Source organism: Gymnoscopelus braueri, assembly GCF_963280865.1.
Source record: "Gymnoscopelus braueri genome assembly, chromosome: 3".
Classification (NCBI taxonomy): Eukaryota; Metazoa; Chordata; class Actinopteri; order Myctophiformes; family Myctophidae; genus Gymnoscopelus; species Gymnoscopelus braueri.
In genome coordinates, this window is record NC_137612.1 from 48658545 (window position 1) to 48684981 (window position 26437).

At 47.2% G+C, this 26437-nt stretch overlaps 3 protein-coding genes across 3 annotated transcripts in view; 2 read left to right on the forward strand and 1 right to left on the reverse strand.

The window, feature by feature from the left end:
- Positions 1–10190, forward strand: part of itprid1 (ITPR interacting domain containing 1) — a 48089-nt gene extending 37899 nt beyond the window's left edge. The window contains exons 19-24 of the mRNA XM_080423615.1: positions 1950–2077; positions 4076–4187; positions 5754–5911; positions 6507–6693; positions 7688–7738; positions 8376–10190. Of these exons, the coding sequence (XP_080279741.1) occupies positions 1950–2077; positions 4076–4187; positions 5754–5911; positions 6507–6693; positions 7688–7735 (633 nt within the window). The 3' untranslated portion in view covers positions 7736–7738; positions 8376–10190. The remainder of the gene's footprint in view (positions 1–1949; positions 2078–4075; positions 4188–5753; positions 5912–6506; positions 6694–7687; positions 7739–8375) is intronic.
- mtss1 (MTSS I-BAR domain containing 1) overlaps positions 1–26437 on the reverse strand; it is a 745180-nt gene that overhangs the window by 95664 nt on the left and 623079 nt on the right. The gene's annotated exons all lie outside the window — the stretch shown is intronic.
- The window catches only part of LOC308082006 (uncharacterized protein), a gene marked incomplete at its 3' end in the record, with an annotated part of 45367 nt that continues 37771 nt past the window's right edge, over positions 18842–26437 (forward strand). Inside the window, exons 1-2 of the mRNA XM_080423616.1 lie at positions 18842–19096; positions 26000–26092. Of these exons, the coding sequence (XP_080279742.1) occupies positions 18853–19096; positions 26000–26092 (337 nt within the window). The 5' untranslated portion in view covers positions 18842–18852. The remainder of the gene's footprint in view (positions 19097–25999; positions 26093–26437) is intronic.

A 26437-nucleotide genomic window follows, 5' to 3' on the forward strand; every position in this document is an offset into this window, starting at 1 on the left:
AGTCCTGACAAATCTCTCTATATGTTTATCGTGTTCTGTGCTGTTGAAAGGTGCAGTCACTATACGTGTGACCAGACGTCCCGGTTTGGCCGAGAATGTTCAAGCTGTGTGTGTCCCGAGTCCTGACAAATATCTCTACAATGTCCCGGTTTTCAACATTCACTTCAAAATTGTCCCGGTTTTCGCCTCAATTAAAATAATAATAGTTGTTTTCAGCGGTTGCATAGACGTTTATGTTCTGTTCATGTGCTCAAACATCGGAAAGCATCCATGATGCATTGCGTGTCTTAATTCAACACTGATATGTGTCAATGTGTCCATACGTGCGCGCGTGTGTGCGTGTGTGTGTGTGTGTAGAGCAATCATCCCCCATCCTGATGAGAACACCAAGTGAAAAAAATACAATTTCAAAAACACGTCAAAGAAGTCAAAGTTGTGAAAACTATTATTATTTTATTTGCTTACTCGGATCTAAGTTATTGAGTGTCCCAGTTTGGGTTTTTTAAATTATGGTCACCCTATCCTAGCTTGCTACATATCCTAGTTTTCCATGGAATGTCGGGCTGTTATATGTAGCATCACAGCTGGTCAGGCTCTGTGCTATGACAGAACACTGACAATGTCCTCTCAGAATAAACTGAAGGCTTAATGTTTATGTTACGTAATGCACAAGATGGCAGGGAAGACTTAGTGGTCTGTTTGTAATGAAGCCTATAGTGGTCTGTTCTTAATGGGCAGGCCCCGATGTTTGATCTCTACCACACCCACACTAAGTAAGTATGTTAGTAAGTCAGTCAGACAGACAGACAGACAGACAGACAGACAGACAGACAGACAGACAGACAGGTTGGTCAGTCAGTCAGTCAGTCAGTCAGTCAGTCAGTCAGCTTAATTTATGATTATGTAATACATTATTTAAGCATGAATTAAATGTTAATTAAGCATTAAGTAAGCATTAATTCCTTGTAATTCATCATTAATTAACATCATTAGTTAATCATTAGTTAAGCAAAGTTACTTATTCATGATTAATTCATGCTTAATTAAATAATGTATTAAGTCATCATAAATTAAGCGCTAATTAAGGGTACCTTATGAGCAAGTGTTACCCTTAAATTAGGTCTTATGCTTTGTTCGGCAGAAAAACTGTGGAATGCTAAAGACTATCAGAATATCCAATTTGTTTTGGGGGGGGGGACCACCACACCACTGAAGTGCCACTGGGTGTTCTATAGCCTTAACCCCCGTTTACAGTGAAGCCCAATACAAATTAATCTCACAGCACAGTGGGTGTAATTCACCTCTTCACAGCACTTTGCTCCTGCTGAAAGCCTGGAGAGAACAGGAAGAGAACTCTGTGCATGCAAATGAGCCATTCACATGGAAATGTACTCCTAGCTACAGGAGGCCCGGTAGCCAGGGCCAAGGCATACATGCCCAGCACTCTAACTGTGCCCTCTCCAGGGGCGTAGTCCTCGCTCCACGTGGTACCAAGCCGTCCCACCAGTCTTTTGAGCATGAGCAAGCGCCCACTGTCACACTGCTACATGTATGATAGTACCTGATAGCGCTGTAGTAGTCTAGCACAGTGGATACCTAAAATACATTTAAAAATGATAATAAGAAAAATAAGACCCTTTTAATAAAAAGGTCTTAAAAGTCCTTAAATTGTCACCTCACTCAGTGTCATCTGTGGATCCCCCCAAAACCCCCCTGGGAGTCCCGACCCAAAGGTTGAGAACCACTGGCCTATTATGCATATTTGTTGTTGGTACTTTTACTCCATTAAGAATAGTTATAACTATTCTTAATGGTTTGCTGTGTAATCACGCAGTACGCTTTCGTTTGACAGGAAGTAGTACAAATTCTCCATTATGACCACGGATTTGCTCTAAAAGTGTGGAAAACATGTTTTGCCATTTCATTCAGTCTCTCTGTATTCCCTGCAGTATTCCGTGGATGAGCTTGAGGGGATGATGCGCTGTATTCGTCAGTTCCGCTCAGTGTTGACAGACATCGAGGAGCAGGTGTGTGAAGACCAGGCCTCTGTGTACAGCTCTCTGACTGACGCCGACAGGTAGGATAACACTGACACCTCGTGGACAACACAAGCTACTGCACCCTATATTTGGAACCATAGCTTGACAGGCAGGCAGGCAGGCAGGCAGGCAGGCAGGCAGGCAGGCAGGCAGGCAGGCAGGCAGGCAGGCAGGCAGGCAGGCAGGCAGGCAGGCAGGCAGGCAGGCAGGCAGGCAGGCAGGCAGGCAGGCAGGCAGGCAGGCAGGCAGGCAGGCAGGCAGGCAGGCAGGCAGGCAGGCAGGCAGGCAGGCAGGCAGGCAGGCAGGCAGGCAGGCAGGCAGGCAGGCAGGCAGGCAGGCAGGCAGGCAGGCAGGCAGGCAGGCAGGCAGGCAGGCAGGCAGGCAGGCAGGCAGGCAGGCAGGCAGGCAGGCAGGCAGGCAGGCAGGCAGGCAGGCAGGCAGGCAGGCAGGCAGGCAGGCAGGCAGGCAGGCAGGCAGGCAGGCAGGCAGGCAGGCAGGCAGGCAGGCAGGCAGGCAGGCAGGCAGGCAGGCAGGCAGGCAGGCAGGCAGGCAGGCAGGCAGGCAGGCAGGCAGGCAGGCAGGCAGGCAGGCAGGCAGGCAGGCAGGCAGGCAGGCAGGCAGGCAGGCAGGCAGGCAGGCAGGCAGGCAGGCAGGCAGGCAGGCAGGCAGGCAGGCAGGCAGGCAGGCAGGCAGGCAGGCAGGCAGGCAGGCAGGCAGGCAGGCAGGCAGGCAGGCAGGCAGGCAGGCAGGCAGGCAGGCAGGCAGGCAGGCAGGCAGGCAGGCAGGCAGGCAGGCAGGCAGGCAGGCAGGCAGGCAGGCAGGCAGGCAGGCAGGCAGGCAGGCAGGCAGGCAGGCAGGCAGGCAGGCAGGCAGGCAGGCAGGCAGGCAGGCAGGCAGGCAGGCAGGCAGGCAGGCAGGCAGGCAGGCAGGCAGGCAGGCAGGCAGGCAGGCAGGCAGGCAGGCAGGCAGGCAGGCAGGCAGGCAGGCAGGCAGGCAGGCAGGCAGGCAGGCAGGCAGGCAGGCAGGCAGGCAGGCAGGCAGGCAGGCAGGCAGGCAGGCAGGCAGGCAGGCAGGCAGGCAGGCAGGCAGGCAGGCAGGCAGGCAGGCAGGCAGGCAGGCAGGCAGGCAGGCAGGCAGGCAGGCAGGCAGGCAGGCAGGCAGGCAGGCAGGCAGGCAGGCAGGCAGGCAGGCAGGCAGGCAGGCAGGCAGGCAGGCAGGCAGGCAGGCAGGCAGGCAGGCAGGCAGGCAGGCAGGCAGGCAGGCAGGCAGGCAGGCAGGCAGGCAGGCAGGCAGGCAGGCAGGCAGGCAGGCAGGCAGGCAGGCAGGCAGGCAGGCAGGCAGGCAGGCAGGCAGGCAGGCAGGCAGGCAGGCAGGCAGGCAGGCAGGCAGGCAGGCAGGCAGGCAGGCAGGCAGGCAGGCAGGCAGGCAGGCAGGCAGGCAGGCAGGCAGGCAGGCAGGCAGGCAGGCAGGCAGGCAGGCAGGCAGGCAGGCAGGCAGGCAGGCAGGCAGGCAGGCAGGCAGGCAGGCAGGCAGGCAGGCAGGCAGGCAGGCAGGCAGGCAGGCAGGCAGGCAGGCAGGCAGGCAGGCAGGCAGGCAGGCAGGCAGGCAGGCAGGCAGGCAGGCAGGCAGGCAGGCAGGCAGGCAGGCAGGCAGGCAGGCAGGCAGGCAGGCAGGCAGGCAGGCAGGCAGGCAGGCAGGCAGGCAGGCAGGCAGGCAGGCAGGCAGGCAGGCAGGCAGGCAGGCAGGCAGGCAGGCAGGCAGGCAGGCAGGCAGGCAGGCAGGCAGGCAGGCAGGCAGGCAGGCAGGCAGGCAGGCAGGCAGGCAGGCAGGCAGGCAGGCAGGCAGGCAGGCAGGCAGGCAGGCAGGCAGATAGACAGATAGACAGATAGACAGATAGACAGATAGACAGACAGACCCATCCAATTTCCATTGTGTCACGGAATGTTAAAGGACATATACTAATTTTGTGTGTGTGTGTGTGTGTGTGTGTGTGTGTGTGTGTGTGTGTGTGTGTGTGTGTGTGTGTGTGTGCGCAGGGAGGAGGTTCATGACATCACAGAGTTAAGGAGAGCAGTGAAAGCAGAGGCTGGACAACTGGAGACACAGCTGAATGAACTGGCCTGTCAATACGGCGACAGCATCAAAATGGTACTGTACACACGCACCCGCATGAACAAACGCACGCACACAGCATCAAAATGGTACTGCACACACGCATGAACAAACGCACGCACACAGCATCAAAATGGTACTGCACGCACACAGACACACAGCATCAAAATGGTACTGCACGCACACAGACACACAGCATCAAAATGGTACTGCACGCACGCACGCACACAGCATCAAAATGGTACTGCACGCACGCACGCACACAGCATCAAAATGGTACTGTACATGGAATTCTATCTGGCCGTTTTGATGTGGGATGTGACAACATGACCCTAACCCTAGCCCTAGCTCCTGGCCTAATGCCAGCCCAGGAAGCATAGCGTACCTTTGTTATAGTCTTTGGTATGGCAATACTGGGGATTGAACCCTGATCTCCCAGTCTCAAAGTACACTCTAACCACAAGGCCACTGAGCTGGTAAATGACAACCACAAAAAAAAAACTATTTGGAGATCAGAAGAGTTTCTAGTAGGTGGCGTTTCTGATAAGAACAGTCTACTCTCTAACTGGTGTTGCTAATAGGGCCTGACAAGCTTCAAAAGAATTAGACCCAGCCCCACTCAAGTAATCTAATCAAATGAATCACAGTTGTGGCAGCTTGTTCTGTGCCTTGAGCGACTGAAGCATTTGTGTACAACTAGTGCGGTTATTTTAATACCTGGATATCGTTCTCACACGTTGAGGGAAATTTGTCACAATTTGTCTGTGCCAAACTTTCACTGCTAACAGAAATAGGCTCTATGCACAGCAGCCACATTGGAAAGAAATTGGGCCTATTCCTTACTTGGTGTTACCAACAGAGCCTTCATTAGAATCATTGGTAACACCTGTGAAGGAAGTAAGGAAGAGGCCCAAATATGGTTGCAGTACATACAGCCTATAGCCTGGACTGAATGCGGAAACAAAAATAATCATATATCACACCCACCCAGCTTCTGATTGACATCATTTTGTAGTTATAGCTAGTGGTGGAAAAAGTATAAATGTTTTACTTAAGTTAAAGTATCAATACTGCAATGTACATATACTACACATTACAAGTAAAAGTCCGGAATTCAAAATTTACTTGAGTAAAAGTAGAAAAGTATTGGCATCAAAATATACTTCAAGTACCAAAGGTAAAAGTACTCATTATGCAGAATGTCCCATTTCACAAGTTTTCAAATGTATAAAAATCCTTTGAAAATAGCAGATCTACAAGCTCACAATGCATCGTGACGCCTTGCAAGCTTGTAGATCGGCTATTTTCAAATGGCTGAAATGTCTTATGTGCTGAAGTGGGCAAAATCTACAAAGTAACTAGTAACTAAAGTTTTCAAATTATTTTAATGGAGTAAAAGTACAATATTTGGTTCTGAAATGTATTGGAGTAGAAGTAAAAGTATTGAAAATTGGAAATACTCAAGTAAAGTAAAACATTCCTCAAAATTGTATTTAGTTACTTTACACCACTGGTTATAGCCTACCCTGTCGGAACTAGTTCGAAGGTGGGATGGGAAGCCTGTAGCCCCTTTAACACCTTCACCGTTTCTTTCATGTGCAGAAGATTCACCGGCTCCTGGATGAACAGTCCCTGCTCTGCTCCCAGCTGACCATGCTCCCATCATCTCCACCCACCCTCCATACGCCCAGCTCCACCTCCACCAGACTGCTCCAACCTCCACCTTCACTACATACGCCCAACGCCACCTCCAACCACAGGTGGGTAGAGGAGACAAAAACTGCAACCAACTGCAGTGGTGTAAAGTCAATTTACGCAAGTACTTAAGCACAATTTTAGGGTACTTTTACTTTAGTTGAGTGTTTCCATTTGTCAATAATTCATACTTCTACTCCACTACATCTCAGAAGCAAATATTGTACTTTTGTTTTTACTAGATTATAATGATTTGAAAACTTTAGATACAAATTACTTTGAAGATTTAGATTATTATTACATAATATACATTAACCAGTTAAGCCATATGTTATACTTATGCATTATGAGCTTCTAGATCTGCTATAAAAGAAACAAAGTGTGACACATTTTGAAAAGAAAAAGAAAAGAAAGAGTAGGCTACTTCCCCTTTGGTACTGTAAGTACATTTTGATGCCCATATGTGTGTACTTTACTGACATTGTAAATTCTGTACATACAGTATATTAAACAAAATTAAGACAGGATTTTTTTAAATTCAAGGCTTCATGGGGTGTGTAATTGATAGAAATCAAGTAATTTTTGGGGTGAACTACTCCTTTACGTAATTGTTTTTTAAGGAAAATAATAGAGATAATTCATCACCTCCTCTGTCTCCAGCAGGAGTGTAGCTACTCAGTGCTCCATGTTGCCGCCCTGGCTGTCTGAGGTGTCGCAGAGCGCTCCCCTCCCTCCCCAGGACACATGGTCCAGAGGTTCACCTCCCGGGTCAGAAGACATCTGCCACGGTCTGGTCTGCTCTCCTACCAAGACTGACAAGCTGGACTTTGTGGGTTTCCTCCAGAGGGTAAGAATTAGTACATAATCGCCTGTTTGCAATTATTTGAGATAATCACAATTATTTTTGCATAATTGTCACCAATTGTTTCCATGTTGAAAAATGTTATTTTCCAAATATTTTCCAAAAACAGCAGAAAGAGCTGATATACAGTATGTAGATTTGCTATTTCCACTATTTGCAAAACATTTTTGAAAGTACAAAGTTATTAGGCTAAATGTCATTTCTTTGTATATTAAAGTTATTTGTCATCTGCGCTGTGATTTTGTTGGTTTGTTTACGAAGCCTAAAAGGCAAGCAGAAGTGTATATATATTTTTATACGCGCCAATGTTCAATGTCAAAAACACAATTAAATTGTTAAATCCAATTATTTGTATGACAATTAATTGTCAAGTAACATTTCACGACTGACAGCCCTAGTAAGAATTTGTCTTATGTGGACTACCTTCTTATGTAGACCTTTGTGCTACTACTTATTGCACAGTGTATGCTGCTTTTGTATGCTATGTGTGTACTGAATATCATTGCTGCCGGTAGAAACCTCTTATCTCCATATTCTAACTTTTTAAGTTTTTTCGTAAATTAATGCCCTGCTTGATCATACTACAGCGTCACACAAAAGTATCAAAAGTAGCAGATCTACAAGCTCGAAACGCTGCGCGAAGCTCTCCCTCTCTCTGCCCCATGTTTTTCTTTCTTTCCTGAAAACAACAAAATGATGGAGCTTGCATAAAAACTCAAACTAATTTCGCCCACTTCTTTACACCTGTAAACCTATAATGTGACAATGAAGTTGATGCTGAGCTTAGTTGTCACGTCACAGGTTTACAAGTGTATAAGTGGGTGAAATTAGTTTTCATACAAGCTCTAGTCTCCATTATTATATTAACAGTATCTGACCATGACAAAGTAAATTATATTTATAACAGATGTACTGTATACACCAAATGTATAGTATATATCTTTATGCCTTTCTAAATGCCACCTGTCCTGTTTTCCAGTTGAAGGAGTCACTGCGTCATTCTGTGAACACTGACTCACTAGAATGAAAGGTGAGTTATTCATCAACTCATTGACTGACGCTCCATTAATTATTCTTTTTGATGGGGATATGTTTTATCCCTGCTACTGTCTGTCTGTCTGTCTGTCTGTCTGTCTGTCTGTCTGTCTACCCATCAATACACTCTGCTGCAAGCTAGGCAGTAGCGTGTGTTGTCCAGTAGGTGTCAGTGGTGTCCTGCCTGTCAGCACCAGACAGAGCGCTGTACACTGAGGCCTGGTCTTCTCACAAATGTCTGCCATATCTATCAGCGTTGATATATTTTATCTCTGCTTCTGGTCTGACTGAATTAAACACTTGCATTTACTTATGCATTTATTTATGTTTGATATTTATGTTTAATTATATCCCTATTTAATTAGCCTACAAATGGATGCTATTCTGGTGTCACAATTTTCACAATTGTTTTATTCAAAAGAAAAGAAAGTTATATATATATAGGGCTGTGGTAAATTGGTAATAAAAGAAAGAAAAAATTAATAAACAAGACAAATCCAAACTATTATTTCCAACTGTTACAAAGTGCTGTCATAATGGCATACATCAACATGTTGATAGTTCATTCAAATGCTGTAAAGTGAAGTTTTCACAGTTGCTTATCGACTGCTTTTGAAATGTTGTCGTTTCAGATGTGTTTTGAAATGTTGGTAAAAGACTGACTGAAGATGTTGGGACTGCTGTTTGACTACTGAAGACACACCTGAACATGGAATACATTAACATTTTGAATTTTAAACTCATACTGTCTAACTAAACACATGTTATTTTTTTTAAATATAGTATAACTGGTATATTTTTCTAAACATATTTTTCAGAATAACCATTCTGCATGAATTAAAGCAGTAAGCCACAGGAGGGCGTTGTTAACCATGGATGGTGGTACGGCTAAGAGCTGTATAGTTTAGAATTATATTTTTTATTCCATTTTGACTTTTTGTTTTCAATTTCAGTTTAGCATTGATTAGTTTTTTACTAAAAGTGGGTTTGCTATTTTTTTAAATGCTTATTTTTAGTTTAGTTTTTTGTGTTTTTTTAAGCCAAAGTTTTTTTTAATTTCAGTTAACTAAATTGTTTTGTCAATTCTAATTTACATTATTTTGTTTGTTTTATTTGACTATAATAACCTTGCTCTTAGCCGTTGTAAAAAAATCATGGTAAACGTGGCTTATTGGTTTTCTAAAACAATTACCAACATGAAAATCATAGACATGTTCCAATTAAAACCGTTTTTGATAACTGTGTAGTAGTCCCAGCTGCTGCTAAGGCCAGCACAAACCAAGAAGTTGCTTTGTAAATGAATAGAAGGTTCACTTCAACCCTATAGCATCCCTATTCTGAGGGGAACATTAGCCGAAAACAGCCAATCTACAAGATCACAACGCCTCACACTGCGAAGCATCGAGAGCTTGTAGATTGGCTATTTTCGGCAAAGTGGTTTGGTGTAGAACGAAAAAAGACCAAGTGCAGACCCAAAGGTCAAGTTTACTAAGCACTTAGGGTTCAAGTGGTTAAATGTCTGAAAATACACATTAACATGAATCCAACATATTAATAGAGAAGATAGTGTGTATTAATTAAACATTAATTTACACAACACTGATGATAGTGCTGTCGAACATGTCTATGAAACTATCTACGGAATCTATGAAAAAGTTTAATCCGCAACACAATTTTATACAATATGTAGGGGGGGTCCCTACTCATCTCTCTCTCAGCTAAGGGGTCCTTGGCCTGAAAAACGTTTTAAAATGATTTGTAAAACCTTGCACATACACAGGACACAACAGAGTGCTCCTCTTACCTTGACAGATGAAATACTAAATCATGTAATGATACTGATAAATGCGGTCCTGGGTGTGTCTTTATCAAGTATTTTACCACAGCACGCACATATTTTTTCAGCTATTTAGATTATTATATTTTATTTCAGCTGTTCAAAAATAGCCGATCTACAAGCTCACAACGCGTCACATTACAACGCATTGTGAGTTTGTACATCAGCTACTTTCAAAAGATTTTGACACATTTTGAAAACATTCTGCATTATGAGTACTTTTACTTTTGGTACTTTACGTGCATTTTGATGCCAATACATACACATTTACTCAAGTTCAATTTTGAATACAGGACTTTCACTTGTAATAAAGTATTCTTATATTGTGGTATTGCTACTTTTACTTAAGAAAAGACAATCAGAGTACTTCTTTAAACCTCTGAACATGAGCTAAAACTTTAAAATGTTAATGTCTTCAATGAATGTATTTCTTGATGTAGGAGTAGGAATGTAAAATGTTGACAGTCTAGGTGATAAGCTGTTTAATTCATTTATCAGAGTAATGAAACACATAATGAATACATGTTAATATAAGTTATTCATGTAAATATGAATGCATACTGGACTTGTGTATATGAAATGCACAATGACTTGCTTGAATAAAGACATTTTGCGCACTGAGAAGCAGTAGTACTAATTAGTTATTACTCCTTTAAAAAGTAATACTATTACATTACGTATTACTTGGTATCAAGAGTAACTAGTTACAAGTGATATTGCTATATTACTAGTCCATGGGCCAGTGGGGGTGATAACGATAGATTCTGATGGCAAATTGTAATGATGATTTTTATGTTCCCACATGCCCACGGTATCATTTAAGCCCTGGTAGCATTGACAACTAGCTTTCTACCTGTTACCACCACTTTTATATGATAACGAACCGAAAATTTTATTATTTAATACAATTTCATATCATATCCTTATAATACAATGTAATATGTTAAACTATGCCTGGATTTGATGGGGACTGAATTATAAAACATAATGCAAAAAATAATTACTTGAAAAGGGTGGACACACCTGGACACCATCATCTGCAATCAAGCCAGCCCTATTTAAGAGTTAGTCTCCTGTACATAAGTATTTCTCCGATCTCCACCCCCCCCCCCCCCCCGTTCTTGTACATAATAGCTTTTTATTTTATTTTGTCCCCCTTTTTTATTTTTTGTTGTACATAGTGTTATCTTTTTCAGTTTTTTTCCGTAATGATATTTGAACCGTGGTGCCACTATATATATTTAGTGGCAACTACAGACTTGTCATACATTTATGCAATAGCTTTTAGATAGATACCTTTATTGATCCCACAGTGGAAAATCAGGCACCAGAGACAGCACAGCAGTAAAGGTTTGGTGGACAGATGGACAGAATGGACAGAATGCCCCCGCCCCCCAGTTAAAAATCACTAAAATCACTATAACGATAGAAAGCAATACATGATTTTATTTTAACACTCATCTTTTAATTATTATCATTACAAACTAATACAATAACCCTTGTTGTAAAAAAACAAAGTTGTCCTTTCAGAAATCCTTACTTGGAGACGCGGTTGATATATGTTGACCCCATGACCCCTATCAGAGCTCCCAGCACGGAGACAATGATGGACCAGTTCTTGGTCTGTTTGGCGTGGGTCCTCTCCTTCTCGTGACTCTCCCTGACACAGGCCAAGAACACGGCAAACTTCTCTCTTTCGGCCTCTGACGCGTCGTCACTGGCCTTCTGCAACAGATGCTCCTCCTACAAACACAGGAGAATGTAACACAAATAGAAGTAGCTAAAAGGTTTGGGAACCATTGCTCTTGTAGCTAAAAGGTTTGGGAACCACTGCTCTTGTAGCTAAAAGGTTTGGGAACCACTTGGGTTTTAATCTCAGGTAGGACATGAAAGTGACAGATTGCAGCTGTCCACATATACAATGATAACTACAAATATAATGATTTGAGCGTCACAATGATGAATGATAATGTTCTATAAACATGATAACTAAACTAATGATATAGCACCATAACATTCTATGAAAATGGGCCTGATGTGTTGAACGTGACGCTGTGTAAATCCTGATGGATCGTGCATCGTCTGTCAGTGTTTCTATTGTGGCTATTGTCTTGAATTCTTTTGTTGTTTTAGATGATAAAAAGGGTTCGTCTATTGTATGTCAATAAAATAAAGTGATGATCTGTGTTGTTAACATTCTTCCAGATTATTCCCAAATTTAAACACATTTTCAAATGTTTTTGTAAATAGCTGATATTCTAGCTCACAATGCCTGCAGATATAGTATAAAACAGGTTAAAATAGTCATGATTTTGATGCTATATGAACCACTATGTTGACTGGTCCCCCTCCCTGTTTTCCTCTACACCAAATCTTTGACCAAATTAGCTGAAGTGTTGCAATACAGTGGGAGCTTGTAGATTGCCTACTTTCGGTGAATGTTTGCTTATGACGACATGCCCAGAATAGGGTTGGGTTCATGTGGTTAGCACATTTTGCTAAACACCCTAAACTAAATAACCCTCATTTAAATGAGGGGTCATACACTGCCACCTTTTTTCCATTTTCTCCTCTCTAAATAAAGCTGTTTTATTTGTTGATGACATGCATTAATGTGTTCATATTCTAAGCTCTGTTGATGAATTGAATTACATAGGACCACATGGAAACAAGTCCCCAGGAGTGGACTTTTTTTGTGTTGGCCTTTTAACCTAAATGTTTTTCTGTCTGTCAGTCAGTCAGTCAATCAATCAATCAATCAATCAATCAATCAATCAATCAATCAATCAATCAATCAATCAATCAGTGTCTGTCTGTTCTTTCTTTCTTTCTTTCTTTCTTTCTTTCTTTCTTTCTTTCTTCAGTGACAGTTACACACCCCCTCCACCAGGTTGCGAAAGGCATTATGGCAACGCACAGTTGCTTGAGCGTGTAATGCGCATGTGTGAAACATGTTGCCCCGGAAGTACTGAGTGGGAGTTATAAACGCAGCTCCGTTCCATGAGCAGAAATAGGACATCTGGTTTTCGAGCTAGCAGAAATAAGGTTTCCGGTTGCCTTCAAAATAAGATCGAGAATTGTTTATGTTTTTTAAAAGACACAAATCTATTTTAAAAATACATTTATGATATATGCCTTTTAAATGGCTCATACTAAAACACTTCTAAGTGGCAAGTTTTTAAAAAAAGACACAATTGTATTTAAAAAATACATTTATGATGTACAGTATGTCTTTTTAAATGGCTTATACTAGATCACTTCTAAGTGCCAGGTTGTTCCAGTTTGAAATTGGCTATTGACCCCCATTAAATGTGCACTTAGCACTGTTTTGCACTTAAACTGGATATTGATTTGTGTGTGTTACATATATGTATTGCTTTTGTATTGTTTGTCCATTGTTGTAATATTGCTGACTCTAGGCCAGGTCACTCTTGGAAAATTATCAGGATATAATATTGTTTATTGCAGAAGCAAATAAACAATGATAAAAGAGACCGCAAAATATGCTACAAATAATAATAGTAGATAGTGCAGGTGAGATTTAAAAAATAAAGCAGGGGGGGTTTATAAAGTTGATCTCACCTATTTAAAAACTAAAATACAATACAAATAAGAATGTAATCCGAAAAATTAATACAAAATGTGTGTGTGTGTGTGTGTGTGTGTGTGTGTGTGTGTGTGTGTGTGTGTGTGTGTGTGTGTGTGTGTGTGTGTGTGTGTGTGTGTGTGTGTGATAACTGTTCCATAACTGAGCGCCCCTGAACTTGATAAAAAATGTATACAGACCAGTAGTACGGAATGTTGGTGAACATTGAGAGATAATTATAATATAATAATATATTATATTATATAAAAAGTGGCAGTGAGGTCAGAGGCCCGAAAAGTGCAGTTTTCAGGCAATAGTGGACACTGGACAGGAGACGGTTCTTGGTGCCAGCACTTCTGAGGTACGCACGCGTTCGGGGAGACCCCCTCTACACCGCCACACTCTCCGCTAAGCGGCACAGGTGTAGAAAAAAGTGTGGCGGACCGTCCAGTGAGGTCAGATGCCCGAAAAGTGCCGTTTTCAGACAATAGTGGACACTGGACAGGAGACGGTTCTTGGTGCCAGCACTTCTGAGGTACGCACGCGTTCGGGGAGACCCCCTCTACACCGCCACACTCTCCGCTAAGCGGCACAGGTGTAGAAAAAAGTGTGGCGGATCGTCCAGTGAGATCAGATGCCCGAAAAGTGCCATTTTCAGACAATAGTGGACACTCGACAGGAGACGGTTCTTGGTGCCAGCACTTCTGAGGTACGCACGTGTTCGGGGAGACCCCCTCTACACCGCCACACTCTCCGCTAAGCGGCACAGGTGTAGAAAAAAGTGTGGCGGACCGTCCAGTGAGGTCAGAGGCCCGAAAAGTGCCGTTTTCAGACAATAGTGGACACTGGACAGGAGACGGTTCTTGGTGCCAGCACTTCTGAGGTACGCATGCGTTCGGGGAGACCCCCTCTACACCGCCACACTCTCCGCTAAGCGGCACAGGTGTAGAAAAAAGTGTGGCGGACCGTCCAGTGAGGTCAGAGGCCCGAAAAGTGCCGTTTTCAGACAATAGTGGACACTGGACAGGAGACGGTTCTTGGTGCCAGCACTTCTGAGGTACGCACGTGTTCGGGGAAACCCCCTCTACACCGCCACACTCTCCGCTAAGCGGCACAGGTGTAGAAAAAAGTGTGGCGGACCGTCCAGTGAGGTCAGAGGCCCGAAAAGTGCCGTTTTCAGACAATAGTGGACACTGGACAGGAGACGGTTCTTGGTGCCAGCACTTCTGAGGTACGCACGCGACACCTCCCCTACAACGCCACACTCTCAGATAAGCCCGAGAGGCGTAAAAAAAAGTGTGGCGGACCGTCCAGTGAGGTCAGAGGTCAGAAAAGTGCTGTTTTCAGACAACAGTGGACACTGGACAGAGTGTGGCGGTGTAGAGGGGGTCTCCCCGAACGCGTGCGTACCTCAGAAGTGCTGGCACAAAGCACCGTCTCCTGTCCAGTGTCCAATTTGTATAGGCTATGCACTGAAAACGGCCCTTTTCTGACCCCTGACCTCACTGGACGGCCCGCCACTTTTCAAAATACACCTCTCCCGCTTAGCGGAGAGTGTGGCGGTGTAGAGGGGGTCTCCCCGAACACGTGCGTACCTCAGAAGTGCTGGCACTAAGCACCGTCTCCTGTCCAGTGTCCAATTTGTATAGGCTATGCACTGAAAACGGTCCTTTTCTGACCCCTGACCTCACTGGACGGCCCGCCACTTTTCAAAATACACCTCTCCCGCTTAGCGGAGAGTGTGGCGGTGTAGAGGGGGTCTCCCCGAACGCGTGCGTACCTCAGAAGTGCTGGCACTAAGCACCGTCTCCTGTCCAGTGTCCAATTTGTATAGGCTATGCACTCCTTTGAACAGCATCCATTTAGATAAATTATTAATGTTTTAAATCCGTTTTTGTTACACAGAAACATAATATGTGTTATATAGCTTCGTTTAAATGCTTAATTTATAGTTTTAATGTGCAAATGAACCGTTTTTCAATGGTTTTCAATGGTTTCTTTTTACTCTAGAGGGTACTCTTATTCTGAAGAGATCGTCGACCAGAAGTCTTATTTCTGCTCCGTTATTCGTATTTCTGCTCACGGAACACAGCTATGACCAGCTCCATTATTATGAACACAGCTATGACCATTACTCTTTTGGTTACAGTCTATGGTTATGACACGTTAAACGCACCATAGAGTTGGTCAGCCTGTTCATAACCCGATATTTTATAACTCATAACTCGTTGCGGTGAAAAACGTGTCATAAAGGAGTTTATAAACGCGTCAAATGGAGTCTGTACGGCTGAAGATAAATGAATACATGACGTCGGTGGGAGAGGAGATATTGTGTGTCTTGGACAAACAGCGTGGTGCTGATGTTTGTTGTGTGAAGCTCGTAAGAGTGCTTGTGTTGGAGCGCCTCAGTGCGGCTGCAGAGTTCATGTGCAACCTCTTCCATAGAGAGCTAGAGACACTAGAAACTCTGCTGGAGAAACAAAACAAACTGCGGGACATTGATCTACACACTGCAGGTATGTCTGTTACACACACAACATTAGCCCCTTTCGGAACCCTGTAGGCCTATACCTTTTTTTGTAATTGGGAAGGCGTTATCCAGGGTCCCCTGAAAGTCAATGTCTTCTCCCATTCACTCGCTGGTACCACTGCGCTAATCAGAATGGCCATTAAACATGTGATTGATTGATTGATTGACTGATGTACTTTATTTAGTAAGACATGAGAACAACGGTACATGGAATGACAAATTCACGATACAAGGTCTTCTAAACTGGAAGGCTCATAAAGCACTAAGCTTGTTTAAAATGAGATACCCATGTTTAATCCATATTTAAGGAAAACTAGCAGAACAAGAAAACTAGAGGTTACGTATGTAACTCCAGTTTCTTTACTCACAGAGTAATATACTCACTATGGGATAACAGCGCCCCCTGGCGATGCCACAGAGCAACACACATTGACTCCCGCGACAACTCTGATTCGATAGGGTCATGTTACGTGATCCGGCAGTCCGGAAGAGGTATATAACCCCTCATGTAACTATACCACGCCCTCTTAACAACTTCCCTCTGCACGCCAAATGCACACAGAATGGGTGTTAGGTGAGTATATTACTCTGTGAGTAAAGAAACTGGGGTTACATACGTTACATACGTAACCTCTAGTTATCTTGACCTCACACCTTAATATACTCACTATGGGACTCATAAACCCCCCTGGGTCAACAAGTCCCACGACCCATACAGACCCGCACGCCCTCAGCCCCAGGTCACGCCAGGTCCCGCACCCATGCTCTCCGGGCATGGGTGCGAGATAAGTACTAGAAGGAAAGACCCTGACAGACCACAAGGTCTGCCTCATTCAACTAATGGACAGACACAAGTCTATCCCATACCAAAATGAGGGAAGCAGGGCCTCCTCCCCTGGGACCCAACCTTAAGCCGGTTCCAGGGGGACCTAAGAGGATGGAAAACCAGGAGAGAAAGCACGACCCCTAGGTCTGCTCACCCCTCTCCTGGCTAGAGACAGCTGCTACACCCAGGACTGTGTGCGCCATTGAAGACGCCGCCACATCCAAGCTGTAGAAAGCCGCAAAAGTCGACAGAGACGACCAGTTTGCAGCTGAGCATATTTCCTGCATCGAAACCCCCTTACAGAGGGCCCAAGATGCAGCTACACCCCGAGTTGAGTGGGCCCTCAGTCTCTCTGGAACAGGAGTACCACCACTCACGTAGGCTAGCCTGATGGCCTCCACGATCCATCTGGACAGCGTCGGTTTAGCCACCGCCGTCCTCTGACCACCCCGGCCAAAAGAGACAAACAGCTGCCTCGACCCCTGGCCGGCCGCTGTCCTCTGGCAGTAAAGCTTCAAAACTCGCACCATAGAGTTGGTCAGCCTGTTCATAACCCGATATTTTATAACTCATAACTCGTTGCGGTGAAAAACGTGTCATAAAGGAGTTTATAAACGCGTCAAATGGAGTCTGTACGGCTGAAGATAAATGAATACATGACGTCGGTGGGAGAGGAGATATTGTGTGTCTTGGACAAACAGCGTGGTGCTGATGTTTGTTGTGTGAAGCTCGTAAGAGTGCTTGTGTTGGAGCGCCTCAGTGCGGCTGCAGAGTTCATGTGCAACCTCTTCCATAGAGAGCTAGAGACACTAGAAACTCTGCTGGAGAAACAAAACAAACTGCGGGACATTGATCTACACACTGCAGGTATGTCTGTTACACACACAACATTAGCCCCTTTCGGAACCCTGTAGGCCTATACCTTTTTTTGTAATTGGGAAGGCGTTATCCAGGGTCCCCTGAAAGTCAATGTCTTCTCCCATTCACTCGCTGGTACCACTGCGCTAATCAGAATGGCCATTAAACATGTGATTGATTGATTGATTGACTGATGTACTTTATTTAGTAAGACATGAGAACAACGGTACATGGAATGACAAATTCACGATACAAGGTCTTCTAAACTGGAAGGCTCATAAAGCACTAAGCTTGTTTAAAATGAGATACCCATGTTTAATCCATATTTAAGGAAAACTAGCAGAACAAGAAAACTAGAGGTTACGTATGTAACTCCAGTTTCTTTACTCACAGAGTAATATACTCACTATGGGATAACAGCGCCCCCTGGCGATGCCACAGAGCAACACACATTGACTCCCGCGACAACTCTGATTCGATAGGGTCATGTTACGTGATCCGGCAGTCCGGAAGAGGTATATAACCCCTCATGTAACTATACCACGCCCTCTTAACAACTTCCCTCTGCACGCCAAATGCACACAGAATGGGTGTTAGGTGAGTATATTACTCTGTGAGTAAAGAAACTGGGGTTACATACGTTACATACGTAACCTCTAGTTATCTTGACCTCACACCTTAATATACTCACTATGGGACTCATAAACCCCCCTGGGTCAACAAGTCCCACGACCCATACAGACCCGCACGCCCTCAGCCCCAGGTCACGCCAGGTCCCGCACCCATGCTCTCCGGGCATGGGTGCGAGATAAGTACTAGAAGGAAAGACCCTGACAGACCACAAGGTCTGCCTCATTCAACTAATGGACAGACACAAGTCTATCCCATACCAAAATGAGGGAAGCAGGGCCTCCTCCCCTGGGACCCAACCTTAAGCCGGTCCCAGGGGGACCTAAGAGGATGGAAAACCAGGAGAGAAAGCACGACCCCTAGGTCTGCTCACCCCTCTCCTGGCTAGAGACAGCTGCTACACCCAGGACTGTGTGCGCCATTGAAGACGCCGCCACATCCAAGCTGTAGAAAGCCGCAAAAGTCGACAGAGACGACCAGTTTGCAGCTGAGCATATTTCCTGCATCGAAACCCCCTTACAGAGGGCCCAAGATGCAGCTACACCCCGAGTTGAGTGGGCCCTCAGTCTCTCTGGAACAGGAGTACCACCACTCACGTAGGCTAGCCTGATGGCCTCCACGATCCATCTGGACAGCGTCGGTTTAGCCACCGCCGTCCTCTGACCACCCCGGCCAAAAGAGACAAACAGCTGCCTCGACCCCTGGCCGGCCGCTGTCCTCTGGCAGTAAAGCTTCAAAACTCGCACCATAGAGTTGGTCAGCCTGTTCATAACCCGATATTTTATAACTCATAACTCGTTGCGGTGAAAAACGTGTCATAAAGGAGTTTATAAACGCGTCAAATGGAGTCTGTACGGCTGAAGATAAATGAATACATGACGTCGGTGGGAGAGGAGATATTGTGTGTCTTGGACAAACAGCGTGGTGCTGATGTTTGTTGTGTGAAGCTCGTAAGAGTGCTTGTGTTGGAGCGCCTCAGTGCGGCTGCAGAGTTCATGTGCAACCTCTTCCATAGAGAGCTAGAGACACTAGAAACTCTGCTGGAGAAACAAAACAAACTGCGGGACATTGATCTACACACTGCAGGTATGTCTGTTACACACACAACATTAGCCCCTTTCGGAACCCTGTAGGCCTATACCTTTTTTTGTAATTGGGAAGGCGTTATCCAGGGTCCCCTGAAAGTCAATGTCTTCTCCCATTCACTCGCTGGTACCACTGCGCTAATCAGAATGGCCATTAAACATGTGATTGATTGATTGATTGACTGATGTACTTTATTTAGTAAGACATGAGAACAACGGTACATGGAATGACAAATTCACGATACAAGGTCTTCTAAACTGGAAGGCTCATAAAGCACTAAGCTTGTTTAAAATGAGATACCCATGTTTAATCCATATTTAAGGAAAACTAGCAGAACAAGAAAACTAGAGGTTACGTATGTAACTCCAGTTTCTTTACTCACAGAGTAATATACTCACTATGGGATAACAGCGCCCCCTGGCGATGCCACAGAGCAACACACATTGACTCCCGCGACAACTCTGATTCGATAGGGTCATGTTACGTGATCCGGCAGTCCGGAAGAGGTATATAACCCCTCATGTAACTATACCACGCCCTCTTAACAACTTCCCTCTGCACGCCAAATGCACACAGAATGGGTGTTAGGTGAGTATATTACTCTGTGAGTAAAGAAACTGGGGTTACATACGTTACATACGTAACCTCTAGTTATCTTGACCTCACACCTTAATATACTCACTATGGGACTCATAAACCCCCCTGGGTCAACAAGTCCCACGACCCATACAGACCCGCACGCCCTCAGCCCCAGGTCACGCCAGGTCCCGCACCCATGCTCTCCGGGCATGGGTGCGAGATAAGTACTAGAAGGAAAGACCCTGACAGACCACAAGGTCTGCCTCATTCAACTAATGGACAGACACAAGTCTATCCCATACCAAAATGAGGGAAGCAGGGCCTCCTCCCCTGGGACCCAACCTTAAGCCGGTCCCAGGGGGACCTAAGAGGATGGAAAACCAGGAGAGAAAGCACGACCCCTAGGTCTGCTCACCCCTCTCCTGGCTAGAGACAGCTGCTACACCCAGGACTGTGTGCGCCATTGAAGACGCCGCCACATCCAAGCTGTAGAAAGCCGCAAAAGTCGACAGAGACGACCAGTTTGCAGCTGAGCATATTTCCTGCATCGAAACCCCCTTACAGAGGGCCCAAGATGCAGCTACACCCCGAGTTGAGTGGGCCCTCAGTCTCTCTGGAACAGGAGTACCACCACTCACGTAGGCTAGCCTGATGGCCTCCACGATCCATCTGGACAGCGTCGGTTTAGCCACCGCCGTCCTCTGACCACCCCGGCCAAAAGAGACAAACAGCTGCCTCGACCCCTGGCCGGCCGCTGTCCTCTGGCAGTAAAGCTTCAAAACTCTTACTGGACAAAGACAGTTCAAACGTCTATCCTCCGCCGAAGCAAAGGGAGGTGGATGGAAAGCCACCAGCTCAACCATCCCAGTCTTAGACACAAACGCCAAGTTGGGTTTAAGCAAAACCCTCTTGCCGTCGTTTGAGAACCACATGCATTCCGCACACAAAAACGTACGAAAACCACTACCGACGGTGACTGTTCCAGACACCAAGATACAAACATGTTCCACCTGACGTCATACGCCAACCTCTTGGAAACGGCCCTTGCGCCCTGGATGGTAGCTACTACATCAGGGGGCAGACCATGCGAACTCAAATTCGCCCTTTCACGGGCCAGACCCACAGGTCCAGTTCCTGAGGGCGTTCGTGGAAAACCTCGTCTCCTCCCTGTCTCAGCAGGTCTCTGAACAGGGGGAGGGGCCACGGCTCGTCGTAGAGGAGAGGAGTTATTTCCGACCTCCACACGCCCCACGCCGGGGCCACCAGTAAAACCGATAGACCCTGGAGCCTGACCCTCTCCAAGGTTGGGGGGATCAGCTCCAGTGGCAGGAAAGCATACAGTAGGACGTCCGGCCAACTGTGTGCCAGGGCGTCCAAGCCCAAAGAAAGGTCCCCGTCCCTCATCGAGAAGAACCGAGAGCACTTCGCGTTCTCTCTGGATGCAAACAAATCGACCTGAGGTCGGCCGAACCTGGCCCAAATCAGGTCCGCCACCCAAGGGTTGAGGGACCACTCCCCATACCGAACCCCCCCCTGGACAGCAGGTCCGCCTGCGGGGCGGACCTGCTCAGTTCAGGAGGCCCGGTACATGAAACGCTCGTATCGACGCCAGGCGCGAGTCGCACCAGAGCGTCAGATCGTGTGCTAGTTTGTCCAACGTCAGGGAGGCCAAGCCCCCCTGTTTATTGACATAACACATAGTCGTGGTGTTGTCCGTTCTGATCGAGACATGACAACCCAGGATACAAGCCTCGAAGTGTTTGAGAGCAAGGAAGACCGCCATTAACTCCAGGTAATTGATGTGGGCTTCCCGCAGAGCAGGGAGCTATGGCCGCATTGGTACACTTCACAAACACTCGAGGGCTCAGAGACATACCAAACGGGAGCACCGTGTACTCGTACACTTTTCCTTCGTAGCCGAAGCGCAGAAACTTTCGGTGCGGAGGGTAGATCGGAATATAAAAATAGGCATCCTTGAGGTCTATGCTCGTCCACCAATCTCCCTGACGTATCGCGTGTAGCAACGCCACGGTCGTTAACATTCTGAAATTGAAAACCTTCAAATATCTGTTGAGGCCCTTCAGATTCAGAATGGGTCTCACCCCCCTTTCTTTTTCACCAGAAAATATTTCGAATAGAACCCCAGACGGTTCTGATCCGGAGATAATTCTCTGATTGCTCCCTTGCTCAGGAGAGAAACAACCTCCTCCCTCAGCGTCTTGGCCGTTTACATTCTCTTCCCCCTTCCACAAAGTGTTGTTGTTCTTTAGTTCCCATCTATCCCTGCTCCTATGAAGTGTACATTATCTTTTTCATATTAATATTATGAACTTTATATCGCAGTTTGTACCCTGTATTCTGAGTTTGTGACTACAACAAGTAGCATAATAGAATGTACATTAGGACAGTGGTTCTCAACCTGTGGGTCAGGACCCCCAGGGGGGTCCCCACATGATTTTGGGGGGGTCCCCAGATGACAGTGAAGTCACAATTTAAGGACTTAAGATATTTTTTTAATACCTCAAGAAAGAAAAGATGTCAACATCCGCCCTGCCTTGGTCGCTGCCATCATGACCCGGTCCGTCTGTCGCGCTGAGAGTGACGACAGAGAGGCCCTCCCTGAAGGAGGCGTTCTGCCGCCCTCTAGAGGCGAGCGAGGTACAGTGCATAATGGTTGTAAACACGAGGCGCCATTTTGGGAGGGCTCGGGGTCTGAGCGGCCATTATGTATTCCTCCCGTCCCGCAGTGGCGCTTGGGCGCCCCCTGCTGGATGGGGGGAAAAACTGGCGTGTAGAGTTTTGTCGTTTATTTTGTCATTTATTCCCTGCAATTGATACATTTGATTCATTGCAATTGGTTTCACTACCTGCATTTGACTCAGTATGTTCATTGCATGCACAGGATTTGTCCCAGCAGTGTTTGGAGCGTCGCCAAGAGGACGTTCCAAGCACTGTGGGCTCATTGATGTGGGGTGACGATATTGGGGGCCCCCCTTCTCGGGGGCTGACCCTCATCGCTCCCTGACAGGTGAAATAATGAGCGGTTTTGTGATTTGCAATACTTTTATTCCACACACAGGCCGTACATAAATAGCCTGGGACCAGACGAATCTGCGAGTGCAAAAAAAAATTGCACTCTGGGATTTGGGTCTGGCACCGCTCCATAGAGAATCCATTTCCTGCTCCAGAAGACGTGGGTAACCAATCAGGGCCCAGTATTCGAATATGGGAGACTGTAATTGGTAGTTGGTTTGTAGGTCTAACCAATTGCGTCGAGAGTCATTGTTTTGATCCCGCCCCCTTGGAAAAAAAACTTCCTCATAGAAGCACCAGACTCATATCCACGCAGTGATATAGTCTGTCTACGCCAGGCTAGTACATAAACACTCAATGGAACAATAGGACTGTCCTTTAAAGATACCTTGCTCGTTAAAGTCATTGTCCTTTTGAGTCTCTTTGCACCCGGGGAGCCGCCCTTGGCTCTGTCCTCCGGGGCCAGGCAAGCAACAGTTCTCTTCCCCAGCAACGGCTGGGGGACGAGCCTCTCTCCACCCCATCCGTGTGGACGTGGAGGGGCCAGTAGAACGTCCGGCGTGACCGGGATGTAAGTGTCATTTACCCCGCCCTCTGCGGCTGGCCCCCGTGTCGCGTCGTGGGGGTCTGGGGGAAGAGGGGGGGGGGTGGCTGTTGGACCTTGCTTCTGACGTCGCCTACTCCCAGAGAACCAGGCCGACCCTCCCTGGAGTTGGTTCTGGTGGATGAGGAGCGGGACGACGCCTGCTGACGGGAAGGAGCCCGGGAAGGAGCCCGTCCCCTGCCCGCGGACCTCTCCTGCCTGTCGAGCCGCTGCGGGGGGGGTTGGGGCCAGGATGCCAGACGCTGCCTCCTTCCTTGCCTTCTCCGACTCCGCGCTGTCGCGCAGCAGCTTGGGGGCGCCTGGGAAGAGGTTGTCAGGCTTTAAGGTTTCCTGATTTTGTCCTCCTGCCAGACGGCGAGGTCGAGCCATTTCGCCCTCTCCATGGCTGCGCAGAAATCCATTGCACGGCCCGTCCACATGACGCTGTTGCAAGTGCAGAGGATGGAAATCTGCATCAGCCGATGAAGCTCCTTAGCGTCTTCGGCCCATGCGGGCTTAGCCATCAGCTCCTCGAGCCTTGCGCTGGCTGAGCCCTGTAGAAGACACACGGTGCTGAAAGCCCTGGCGGCCAGCCCCGGAGGTGGCTCTTCTGCTGGCATCGGCGAAGGTTGGCCCTGAGGACTGGGAAACGGAGCCTTTCCTGCTGTCCTCGATCCCCAGGGCCAGCACTGGATCCATAGGAGGGAGCTCGAGGATCCCCAGTTCGGAAGTGGTGAGAAGCTCCGTCCCGAACTTCAGCTTGGTGGGTTCCTTGTGGGCCTCCCAAGAAAAGTGGAGCGCATTTCTGAAGCCCTTGGCCTCAGGGAGCTTTTTCAACTCCACCTGGCGAGCTCGATGGGGCGCCAGCCCCTGGAAGGCTGGGACGGGAGCCTCTGCGGACACCTGCATGTCCTCCATCGGTTGCTCGAGGCCGCAGCGGGCGATGGCCCTTCGGAACACCGCCGAAACAGGCTCGAGGGGCTCCTCCTCCTCCGCAGGGGGCCCCACTGTGGGCCCAGGAAGGTCATGGTGACTTCCTGGTAGGAGGTGATCTCACCTTCCTCCTCTTCTTCTCCCCCCTCTTCCATGTTGTCGTCGGCTCCGTCGTAGTCCCCACTCTCGGAGTAGACGCTGCCGTCCGGTGTGTCGCCCCACCGCGGGAGGATGGGGGGGAGGGGGAGGAAGAGCTGCTGCCGTAGTGGAGCTGAGCCGATCCACTGGACACCACGGCAGCAGCGGGGGTTGGTGTCGAGGAGACGATCCTGGTGGTGCCGTCACGCTGTCCTCGGCCGCTGCTCCTCGGGGCGACTTTCGTCGTAGGGCCCATGGCCCCACGGCTCTCCTCCTCTAGCGGGGCCGCTAGCCCCGCGGCGAGGGGAGCCCCGTGGCGAGGGGAGCTCCGCTGCGTTCCCCGCTGACTGTGGCTGCGAGTGACCTGGCCCTTGTGAGCCGGGGCATCGAGATGGAACACTGTATAGACCGCACACGCCTTGCAGCTGTCGAGATCGCCAGGATGCCATCTGGCGACAAAGGCGTGATTCACCCCCAGGCACGATATACAAATGCGGTGGGGGTCGTCTGAGGCGATGAGGAAGGTGCAGTCCTCCAGGCCGCACCTCCTTGGGGCCTCCATATCGTGGCGAAACAAAAGGCTAACTAGCCGCCTAGCTAACTTAGCCTAGCTCGTTAGCCTAGCTTGGCCTAAACAGTAGCTAGCCTGTAGCCACTGACTGTTAGCTTTTAGGCTAAAAAACAAGCCACGGAGTGAAAACTTAAAGGAGACAGGAAAGAAAGAAATAAAATAAGCGGCGGGAGCGTGCTTAGACGATAAAATTCTAACGAAACTCCCGTGGGGGATACAAGTGACCCCGCTTTGGGTTAAAGCTGGTTTTCGTGTATTATTTTATCCGGAGTGTGTTCTTGGCTCGTACGCATTCGCGTAGCAGAGTGAAGTAAGAGGGTGTGGTATAGTTACACGAGGGGTTATATACCTCTTCCGGACTGCCGGATCGCGCAACTTGACCCTATCCAATCAGAATTGTCGCGGGAGTCAATGTGTGTTGCTCTGTGGCATCGCCAGGGGGCGCTGTTATCCCTTAGTGAGTATATGAAGGAGAAGGTCAAGATAACTAGCAGAACAAGACTAAAAAAAATAAATAAATAAGGAAAACTCCTTAGAAAGACTTAAGAAAAAAATATTTCTTTATTATTTCTTTATTTTAAATGCTCATCAAGTGCTCTGTGCTCATAGTGAATTAATCCATATTTAAAAAAAATGTTTTTGCTATCACTCGCGCACCATGTCCCGCCTCCTCCGTCTTGTGATTGGCTGGAAAAGTGCATCTAGCAAGCAGCAAGTAGTTGTGACGCAGCAGTTTTTGCCACCGGGTCGTAGCCCCGCCCTGTAGGGCCCCGGGGCTTCTTTCGCTATGCATTAGAAGAGTTGGGAGCACCGGCCTCAGTGCCATGCCTTGTTAATCACTAGACTCTCAACCCACACCTCCAGGGTTCGACTCCCGCTCCCGACACTTCTTTTTCCAATAACTATACTACCACTTTTTTCGCCGATAAAGTATAGTTTTGGACCGCGACGGCGGAGCGCAGTCTCAAGCGAACTTGAGCCACGAGAAGCACCGAAGCGGGGAGTTGCCGTGCTGAACGTTGCGAAGTTTGCTTTGCCATGTATTTATTGTATTCCTTCATTCCAGACCAGTGTGTGGACTCCAGTGTGGAGGTGAAGATCAGTTCTCCAGCCAGGACTGTTTCTATTAAACAGGAACCTGAAGACCACCTGGATCTCAGTAAGTTTCAAGCACTCTGACCTTCATTTGTCAACGCGGTGTAGACCAAATAATGGGCGTACGGCGAGATCATAGCAACTTTCGGCATTTATCAATATATCCTGACTTTGTCTTCAGATCTCACGTCAGGTCTCGAGCAGTTGTTGGCTCTGGCTACACCTGTTTGTTCCATTGTAGACCTGTGGAGCAGCATTGTCTGACCGTCTGACAGGCATCTGGACACATGTCTATCCACTCCAAAAATGTATATTATCTAACACACTAACAAATAATCCCTGTGAAAATATAACATTTTTATAAACTAATTTAAACAAACTGCTTTAAAGGGTTAGTTCAGATTGTTTG